At 37.9% G+C, this 11231-nt stretch overlaps 1 protein-coding gene across 1 annotated transcript in view; it reads right to left on the minus strand.

Annotated features, from left to right (window-relative positions):
- Nucleotides 1-2203, minus strand: part of LOC126249233 (uncharacterized transmembrane protein DDB_G0289901-like) — a 72239-nt gene extending 70036 nt beyond the window's left edge. The window contains exon 1 of the mRNA XM_049950889.1: nucleotides 1738-2203. Coding sequence (XP_049806846.1) covers nucleotides 1738-2203 — 466 coding nt within the window. The remainder of the gene's footprint in view (nucleotides 1-1737) is intronic.
- Between the last annotated feature and the right edge of the window lie 9028 nt (nucleotides 2204-11231).

Below are 11231 nucleotides of genomic sequence, written 5' to 3' on the forward strand. Positions count from 1 at the left end.
TGAACCGATAACGTCGACATCTAAGGGCAGCAGCAGCAAGTGTGTGTGTGTGTGTGTAACCTTCTTTCAAGATGTATACTGTAATCTTCGACTGTCAAGGCTTCAAGACATGTGCGAATGAATTTGTTCCTAAGGACTTAGCATTCCAAATGGTGTGCGATGATGGAACAGTGTTTGCCTCTGGAAGTTACATTCTTCAATGTACAACACCGTATTACGAACTTGATATCGAATCAGCAAAATGGTTGGCCGAGAACCATCACCACTACAACATTAATTCAGTTGGAGACTCGCTGGATAGTGCATTAAACTCCATCAAGTCAGTGGTACCAACAAACTGCACTGTACTTGTTAAAGGTACTGAAAAAGTGAAATGGGTAAGAGAGTTCTTACCTGACTGCCTAATAACTAATGTGGAGGAGAAAGGCTGCCCTTCACTACATGCTCTACGTAAGCTGAATGGTATTGGCAGGTACCAACCAGTAACTGCGAAATTGAATACAAATCTACTGGTGAAGTGGTACAAAGGGTACTACTTAAAAAATTATGCCGAACAGTGTGGAGTAAAGAGTGTAATGGACCCTCACAAAAGCTGGCAAGTGTGATCTGTTAGACAATTGTGAATCATGTGAAAACTGTGAAGCTTATTTTCATTTCCTAGTATTCAGGCCTTTTTTGTAAATGCTTTAAAATTCCTGATGTGTCGTGTGATGGTGTGCATCTGTGGTATAACTATTAGGAACTTGAAGAAGCAGTTGTTCGTTTGGTATATCTTTAAAACATAACTGTAATTTTTATATAATTCTTTAAACATAACTGTAATTTTATATAATAAAATTACATTTTATGTTACTGTAATCCAACTGTTATGTTTTCTATCAAAACCTAACCATTTCACAAATGCCTTATTTCCTTTCCTGCACAATACTTTCTCTACTAGATAAGTATTGGGGTATTTTGTTTTCTGTAATTCATGACCATAGAACGCACCAGCAATATTATTTAGTTCAAAATCTTGCAGAGTGTATGTCCTAGGATTTGTTTCTTGGACTCAAATTATCTTAAATATTTCTGTAGACCAATTTGGTTTGTATCCTTTATCAAAAATGGCTTTGTTTTTACTGATTCTTACGAACTCTCCTACTTTAAATTTCTGCTTTGATTTGTCTATGGTACGTATTTTATTATATACTGTGGATAAAAGGTGATTATCATTAACATCGCAGGGTCGCATCTTGGACTTAATGTAGGCCACATTGGCCGATGCAATAATAAGACGAATCAATTTGCTCCTCAAGACGCCGTAAATAGGCGTATAATCATTGGAAATGAAATTTCATTAGAAGAAGGTGCTGTAGAGGATTTCAAAAAACTTTGTGAAGGAATTGCATGCAACATTCGTGTAAAATATAAAGGAGATGCTATTTTAAGACGTACTCCATTACTGTTAATTTCTAATTCTCAGCCAATTGTATGTAGTCATCCAGATTTCAACAATGTCCGTATGAGAACTATTAGGTGGAAAAAGTTTGATGAATTGAAAAATGGAATAGAAAAGCCTTATCCCTTAGCTTTCTTTTCAGTGTTGCAAATTTATAATATTCCTTATTAAGTAAAAGACAAGAATTTGTACAATGTATAATTTTTATTGTCAATTATTACAACAAATAAAAATAAATTACAATTATCCTTTGTTCTGTACACGTTCAACTACTGTTTTAACGCCGTAAGCAGCACCTGCGGCAGCAGCAGTTGTCGCCGCGCCAGCCGCTATCGCTATCTGCCTTGAACTTGTAACTCCAGCTGTGCTAATTGCGGCCCCGTCCGTGACACTCTCTGGCCTTGTTTCTGGCACCCGTTCAAATTCAACTGTTTCGCCACTCGTATCCAAATCGTCGTATGCTGCATTATGGCCATACCGTATACGATTAGCAGCATCCTCTCTTTGCACTGTTCGAATATCATTAGTACTACGAGAACGATTTACATTTGTTAATGGAATTCTTTCCCCCATTTCAATGTCTTCCTCAGGTCCCGGATATAAAACACCTCCGTCGTATTGTATAGAGCCATGGTTGCCCGTGCTTAAATACTGATATACCCAAGACATTTTGCTGACTAAAATAAATAAATCATTACCACCTTTTATTGTCTTCCTCAGGTTCCGGATATAAAACACCTCCGTCGTATTGTATAGAGCCATGGTTGCCCGTGCTTAAATACTGATTTACCCAAGACATTTTGCTGACTAAAATAAATAAATCATTACCACCTTTTATATACATTACATTATCGAACAGCACGTGTCGGGCAACCTTTTGCTGGCGTGGGTGCTTGCTCAGATAATTGTCCTAAAAGGACAAATTATCTCGGCGGGACATTTTGCTGACTACACTAAATAAATTATTACCACCTTTTATATACATTACATTATCGAACAGCACGTGTCGGGCAACCTTTTGCTGGCGTGGGTGCTTGCTCAGATAATTGTCCTAAAAGGACAAATTATCTCGGCGGGACAGTGACGCCGCCATCGCGACCTTGGGACCCGGGGGGCCCCTTTTTTTTTATCAGTTGCTGACCCTCGAATCATGAAACGACGCGACGCAGTCATGTTTCGATTCATGAGGGTCAGCAACTGATAAAAAAAAAGGGGCCCCCCGGGTCCCAAGGTCGCGATGGCGGCGTCACTGTCCCGCCGAGATAATTTGTCCTTTTAGGACAATTATCTGAGCAAGCACCCACGCCAAGTTTTTGAGCTATAGATATTTTGTAGTATGTAGGCTCTAGATGAGATTTACAGATGCACATCTACATTGAAACATGAAGCTATGAGTTTTCTGTACCAAGACCAAGAGCAAGAACAAGATCACAGGCTGCATGACAGCACCACAGAAACATTGACCGAAGTTGTCTGTGCCACAAGTACTGTACAGTTAATTTTTCTTTTCCTTTGCTTACATCAAACCTCAAAGTAGATGAGTCATTAAAGACAGTAATCCACACACTTCAGAAGATTCAGGCTGTCCTAAACAAGATAACATGTCATAGCACAGATAAAGTTATCTGAAGCAGAAAGGCACAGGCTGTGGAACAGTGGTTACAGACCCACTGACCATATACTTTGTGACCTTAATTAATAGTCACTGCTTAGTGACTGCCACCTTTGCTTAGTTACAACTTGCAGCGGGGCAGGGTTATGGTCTCAGTGAAGGCTGCACATTAAAATTCACCTACCTCAGAACGGCGTCTGCTCGATGTCCCTTCACTCGACAACATAGATACTTAAAAGATGATGTAAAAGCACTGCTGATGAAAAACACCATCTAATATCTACAATTACTGAGGCCATGCAACTCTAGTAATGAAAGAAAGAGCTGTAGAAAAACTGTCATTAAATTTTATCCCACAGTAAGAAAATGGATTAGCTTCTGGAAAATAATGTCCAAAGTTTCCACACAAAAATGTTTTTTTTTTGTCCTTATAGCCAAAGAGATGGTACTATTCACTCCACATTTAAACTATTGGCTATTTTCTTCCAGTTCACATTTCGTACACACACACATTTCGTACACACACATTTCGTACACACACACATTTCGTACACACACACATTTCGTACACACACACACATTTCGTACACACACACACATTTCGTACACACACACACATTTCGTACACACACACACATTTCGTACACACACACACATTTCGTACACACACACACATTTCGTACACACACACACACATTTCGTACACACACACACATTTCGTACACACACACACATTTCGTACACACACACACATTTCGTACACACACACACATTTCGTACACACACACACATTTCGTACACACACACACATTTCGTACACACACACACATTTCGTACACACACACATTTCGTACACACATTAGCCAGAAATCTGTCCAGACCCGACCCGAATTAAACAAAGTTTTCAGTCATTAATTTCACTACTAATTTGAGTTATTACATTCGGTCCTTCTTGTGGATTTCTAAAAAAGAAATTGCTCGCCAAAAATGCTCCGTGGCTGAATACTGAAACATGCCACATGGATACTATGAAGGCCAAATTTTCACACGCGAATATCTTTCCAATGAAACAATTACAAAACTTCCAAACTTCACAAAACTGTTCGTAAATGCAACTGCTGTTACAGCCATGCAATCTGGATGTGAGAAGCCAAATATTTCATTTTACACATTATTTTGACTTGTACTAATAGCATGACTGTCCATGTTCAAAGCTAGTGAGTAACTCCCCTTCTTGCAGCCTCACCCCCAGTATAACTATCAGGTAAAGAGTGGGAACCGTCTCAATTCTGATTGGCTGATTATACTCGCTGCCAATCAGAATGCTCACTCATGATCATACTCGCGCCAAAACTGGCCTGCACCAATCTCTAGACACAGATGCATTTGTGTCAATCTGACATGAAAATATTAAAGTAATGTTTAATAAACAAAAACAAAAAGACAATTCTGGAAATATTCTTTAGATACAGATTTTACTCCAGCTGACTTTCTGGCTGCTCTGTTAAAATAGCAATCACACCTAGACATATGTCATCAGCAAAGTGAGTAAATTCCCTAGGATCAATTTCCCACGACAGGCTTGTGTAACTCTTGCAGGTTTCTTAAGACTGTATACCATGCAACATTTAAATCTGATGAATGTCCTGCGTACACACTCTCATTTACTTTCATTTATTCCCACAATAATATTAGACACAAATATTAATTTTGTCTGATTTTTATATTACGATAACCAATAATAATTAGTTATAATATGAAAATTACAATTAATTAATTCTGCGCACTGAGAGTTCTGTTTTCAATTATAGCAAAAGATAAACTATTATATTTCCTAACTGAATTTAGTTCCCTAAGTGTTGGTTTTTCACTTCTTAGCAACTTTTTGATCTCCGAAACTATAATGGTTACGATGTTGAAATTTTTGTTCAATCTTCTCCTGAATAACAAAAGGTAGTGTACCAATTTTAAAAATGATTGAATAATATTTAATATCATTTATTTAGGTTCTTATAGGTGGTGAATGTATGCATCCAGTAAGAGACCTTGAATATCTTTCCCACGGCAGGCAGTGACTGATGCTCGTGTCTCTCTCGACTAGATCCAGCCCCTGAAGCTACATGCAGCAAGCTATCCTAAAACAAAACTTCACTCGGAACAACTTGCGACGCTACAAACTGCAGGACAGGTTTAGGCCTACAGCCGCAAAACTCACTAATCTAAACTCTTACAGTACTCAACTGTTAGCCCTTAAGACACTTCTTCTTTTGCACACTATAGCCAAGGTTCGAGGTTCTGTTATTGATTAGATTTATAAAACAGCCAGAGGAATGCACAAGACTGAAGTGCAACAACTGGACATACCAATGATAGCTACTGCTACTGAGAAGTCCCACAAGTTTAGCAAGGAAACATGAGTAACTCTATTATTGCCCACAGTGCTACGTCAAATCTTTACTAGGTTATGTGGAAGAATCCATCACATCTTTGTTTCATAAAAATATTGAAATTTATGATGAAAAGTGTTTTGATCAGTTTTCAGATTTAAAAAAGAAATCATGGCTACATATGATGGAAAATCTGGACCAAGCCAAAAGAAATGGTGCAAGTATGTTGAGTTGTCTAGCAAGGAAGAACAGTTTCGTGAATTAATTAAAATTGTGCATTTTCTTTTCTTTGGCGTGCCAGCCCATAACACTTGCATTGTGAGGCTGCTCTTAATACAACCACAGTGGACAAAGGAGAGAAAGAGGCTGACAATTCATTGTGTAAAATTTTATTTGTGTCAACAAAAAGAACTTTAAACAAGATTCAGTCCAGTGAAAAATTCACAAGGGATATGGGATCTAAAGTAAAACAGGTATGCATAATGTGTAGGCTGTAACATTTTTATTTTGTTTACTTCATCTAAAAAAAACCATACCTGTACTATGCTACAGATAAGAGGTATGGTAGTCCTACTTTTTAAAAAACAATCTTTTTGGAATGGCTATACATGATATAACATCAGCAATCTTTGCCTTATTCTACCCTTTTGTTGAGGTCTAGAATAGAACTGTCCTAAAAGCATGGTGATCAATCCTGTTGCAGGTGCCCTCATTTTGGAGTTTCAGGCTATGGTAACCCTATCAGAGTTAAATAAAAGTACTTACGTGTTGCATACTCCATGCCTCCAATGAAGACTGCAGCTTTCTACTGGAGCAATGTTAGCTGCTTATTTATTTGTTTAAGAGATTTGTATATCTCCTTTCAGTAATGAATAGGCAGCACACATGTTCAAATAATAATTTAATATTTATGCTTTCACTTATTTTCTCTTTTTTTTAGTTGTACTTTTCTCTTTTCTTTTTTTTAATTTTTTATTTATTTTTTCTTGTAATCACTTCTTGTAAGGAAAGGATCATATGTGTTCATGAACAATGGTTAGTTGAAGGTCACTAGGATTTGTATGTACCACCTGGCTTTGATTTAGTCACAGCCTACTGTAGAAAAACACAACAGCATGGTGAAGCTTCTTTATATATAAGTAATTACCTAGATCTGCAATATAGTGACCTTAACATTGCTGTTTACTATATAGAAAAAGTGCTTGAAGCAGCTGCAATGCTACTTGCAACACTAAAACTCGTAATAGTATACCATACTCTGACAGTGAATTTTTTACACAGATCTTAGGAAAAGTGGTCTTTCACTTTGAAAAATTAAGTTAATACTGAATATTACTTTTTGGAGATACAAACACTGATACAAGGCTAAAGAAAGCAAAATAGTTTTATCTACAAAATAGTTTTATCTACAAAATAGTTTTATCTACAAAATAGTTTTATCTACAAAATAGTTTTATCTACAAAATAGTTTTATCTACAAAATAGTTTTATCTACAAAATATGTTACATTTGTATGATCTATATTGCATTACTAACAATCCAACATGGCAGTATACCCTGCCTTGATGTCATCACCAATTTGAAAAATATCTGTATGAGTTAGGATTGTTCAATACTTCCTTCCTTTCGGACAATGAAGTGATATGGTTACAATTAAAAATTAATAAGCCTATATCTGACTGCCTCAAAGCAGTACATATTAGGCTACTCTATGGTCAAAATATTGACGGCTGCAGGATACAGTTACAGATGATCTGATGGCATGACATACTGTTGAAAAAGAGAAATTTTAGGATGCAGTTGCAGTTTTTATCAATGCACTCAGACATTTTTTAACACCTGTTGCCCAAAGGTTCTGAAATGAAATACTGCAACAGCCCAAAAACATAAGTACGTCTGAGCCATTCACACCCACTCTACAGGGGCTTAGAACATTAGGTATGGCTTACTATGTCCACCTCGATAGCTGAGTGGTCAGCACAGCTGAATGCTGTGCAAAGGGGCCTGGGTTTGATTCCCGGCTGGGTAGAAGATTTTATCTGGACCGCGACCACCAGCATGCAAGTCACCAAAGTGGCGCCAAATCAAAAGACTTGTACCAGGCGACCAGTCTACCCGACGGGAGGACCTAGCCCCACGACATTTCATTTCATGGTTTACTATGTTGAATATGAACATTGTGATGCTGACAAAGCTAATTACATTGAGTTAAAGAGTAAATACAGATCAGAATGCAAGTTAGCAAAGTGGAAAGCAAACAATTACATTAGTTTGTACCACAAGTGTAAAGCTGCTTGGAATGTTGTAAAAACTGAACTGGGGAGAAGCAAGAATTATAAAAATGATGGCCATAATGTTAATGTCACACCATATGAATTCAATGCCTATTTTGTGAATGCTTGTGATGTAAGTTCCTCTACTGCATCTGAGTCATGTCTAATCATGAGTGGTCACACCACAAAAAAACCTCATGTCCAAGTAATTACCGACCAGTTTTTTACTACCCATTCTATTGGATCCAGCAGAGCACTGCATGCAACTCCAAATCCATAAGCATCTATCTGCCAACGACATTCTTAGTGAATCTAAATATGGATTCAGGACCTGGTTTAACTGTGAAAGCAGAGGAAAATATCATTTCTTTCACTTTGTCTGCATTCAGATCCAAACTTTGTCAGTGCCACACTATAGACCTGAGTAAAGCTTTTCACTTGTCAGCCGCACATTTCTATTAAGGGGGGGGGGGGGTGTAACTGAAAATAAACGTTTATTTAAAAAATCATTACAGATATATTTATTAATGTACAAATCTAAAATTTTACATGTGTAAAGCAAAAGAACTGTGTTTTTAACAGAGAAATATAATAAAATATGCAGGATTAATATTTTGCCAGAAATTTGAATTTTTAATTTTATTGTCTTTTTTTATAAAAAGCCATAACTCAAATTCTAATCACACAATCTGAAAATTTTATTGTAGTGTCCTGAGAAGATGAGACCACTGAGCTACAGTTATTAATTTATGGTACACATTGTATCATTAACAGAGTTTTTAATTTTGCCCATCCAAAATAAACTTTGTTTTCCTACATACAATCATCTACAAATCAGAATGTAATTGCAGGATCTCGTATATTTTGTTCCAGGGAGACAGCAACACGTTGCGAACAGTTCCTGAAAATTTCATAGCATTAGCACATATACCTTTTAAGAAAAGGCTTCTAATAATGTAAAAAATTTAAAACACAGAAAATGAGGTTCACAGATTTTCTTCTCATACTTCTAAATGTAATAAGCTTACCTCAATTTTAATCCATAGTGATACTCCTCATCCTCCAGGTCTCTCCTCTCCTCTTCAAATCTGCCTGGCCTGTATTTGCAGTTAAGACACTGATCTGTTAGCATTCTTGACCATTCTCTCGTCGATGGTGTAAAATGCTTCTGTTGTAAACAAACCAGGACCTATATCAACTCTCTTCAGCACTTCAATTCTACCATTATTTCCATTATTGTAACAAAACTGCATCATAGACAGCTATTTTGAGTCCACAGAAGTTCCTTTCTTGACCATCTAATCCTAATTAATTACCGAGGCTTTCATTTGCATTTTGTGTCTTTCCGTAAAGACACTTCCTTAATAAATCAGGGTTTGCAAGAAACCTTAATGTGAGCTTAATTCCATTCACAACATGTTCTGGTAATGAGTTTTTATGTAATACATCTCATTTCTGTTGTTGAACTTACACAGATTGTGCATTGGTGTTTGGTCAGTGGATGGTTTGTGGAAAAAATTGCTCATATAGCATGCTTCACTCCCTCTAAATTCTGTGGTTTTCCATCCTCAAGTACTTCGCCTTCCTTCCCTTTCAGCAAGTAACAAAGCCTACCACCAAGCCTCTTTTTGGATGTGGCCAACACATCCCAATTTTTCTATTGTTGTATTGTACAGATTATCTGTTACAGTGTTGAAAGAAGAGTTCCCATCACCAAGGTATTTAGTATATCTAACACCTTACTGGTCCTCAGATCTAGAGAACATTCTCACACCTGCAGCAGCCTCCATGCCCCCACTTGTACCACTATAATTCTTAGAGCATGCTATTGCATGCTTTTCTTACCAGTTTCTCACTGTCTTCATTGTTGGACATTTTTCTTGTTGCACACTGGTGGCAGTAAGTTCATGAGTTGGTTGTGTTTCCAGATGTCGTCTAGTTGTGTTTGATGGTGCCCTCTGGCAGTGTGTGTGTATGTGTTGAGTATAATGTGTTGTATTGGGTTCTTTAGAGCTTTGATGAGTGAAGTCGTTGGCAGTGTTTGTAGTTTGGACATAAAGACTGGAAGTTTTTTCAGTGAGTTATCAATTTTTTTGTTTATGTGTGTGGCGTTTACTTTAGGTGTTATTGGTGTGCTGTTTGTGGTGCAATAAGACATTTAATTTAATGTGTGGCTTCGGTTGTTATGAATGGATATGACAACGAAATATTACAATGCTATGTAGCAGTCACAGATGGCGGAGGATGTGTTGCCCTTTATTAAATTTCTCCAGTTATTTGGACTGCTTGCTGAGGTTGTGAAGTGAAGTATTTACCACGAGAACATAAGGTTGTCCAGAGTTCTGTCATCTCGGACCAGGGACGGGTACATGTGGCGGTGTCAGCATGATAACGTCTAGTGCTCCAGTAGACATGGTAACTGGTTTGAGAAATCAAGGTTGACCATGAGAGAGATTGTTTTGCTGACATACCATTTCTGTTATAGGGCCACGATTAGTTTTTGTGTGCATGAGACTGGAGTGAGTGAGAGAATGGTGTTAGATTGGTTTTCTTTTTGTAGGGAAGTGTGTTCTGAATTTGTCAAGTATTGCAGGAAGTTGGTTGGACCAGGGGTGGCGGTTGAGATCAATGAGTTGCAGTTTGGAAGGAGGAAGTATGGCAGGGATGGTTGTTGGGTTGGTTTGTGAATATGGGGAGCTGTTATGTCAGCGGGTGGACTGTGTTTTCAGGGGTTTGGGGGGCTGAACTAAGAGGGAATTGGTGGTGTTGATTGAAGAATATATTGAGGAGGGAAGTACTGTCATTTCAGATGCTTTTGATCCTATAGGGGTTTGGGGAAGAGGCGTTTTGACCATTTAGTTCTGCATATTAGTATAGAGATTAAAAATTCTGAAACTGGTTCATGTATTAAAATGACAGAGGTTTTGTAAGGGGGCAGGGGAGGGAAGGTTAAATCAGTCATATGGAAGGGGAAGAGACGTTCTTATTACTTGAAATCTCATTTAGATGTGTATTGCTGGTGGAAGAGTGTCTCTGGGGATTATTGTATTTTCTGTGTTATTTTGAGGGCTGTGGGTAAGGTGTGCATGCCAAGGGTGGTTAGTTGAGGGAGTTAGGTATGTGCAGGTGGGGAGGGGGCAGGTTGTGGATAATGGTTGTGGATTTAGGTGGGTGGTTTTTGGGTGGGCAGGGTATGATTATGTTGTAGAGGACCTTTCTTGTCGCAGTTGTTGTGGATTTGTATGGTGAGTTTTGTTTATTTTGTGGTTTTTATTTGTTGGCAGTTTTTTGTTTTGTGGAGGGTGGGGTAACATGGATGGTTTGTGACTAATTTGTGGGTGGTATGTTGTGGGTGGTTTGGGAGATTTTTTTGTTTGAGTCTTTCCTGTTTCGTGTGTGTGGGGGGGGGGAGGGGGGGGGTTGGGGTGGCCAATCTGGTTCGCAGCTCTGGAATTTGTTGTTGGTAAGAAATTTTTTTTGGGTCTATTCTTTTCGAATTTTGTTTATAGTATATTGAT

Source organism: Schistocerca nitens, chromosome 3, assembly GCF_023898315.1.
Source record: "Schistocerca nitens isolate TAMUIC-IGC-003100 chromosome 3, iqSchNite1.1, whole genome shotgun sequence".
NCBI classification, from domain to species: domain Eukaryota; kingdom Metazoa; phylum Arthropoda; class Insecta; order Orthoptera; family Acrididae; genus Schistocerca; species Schistocerca nitens.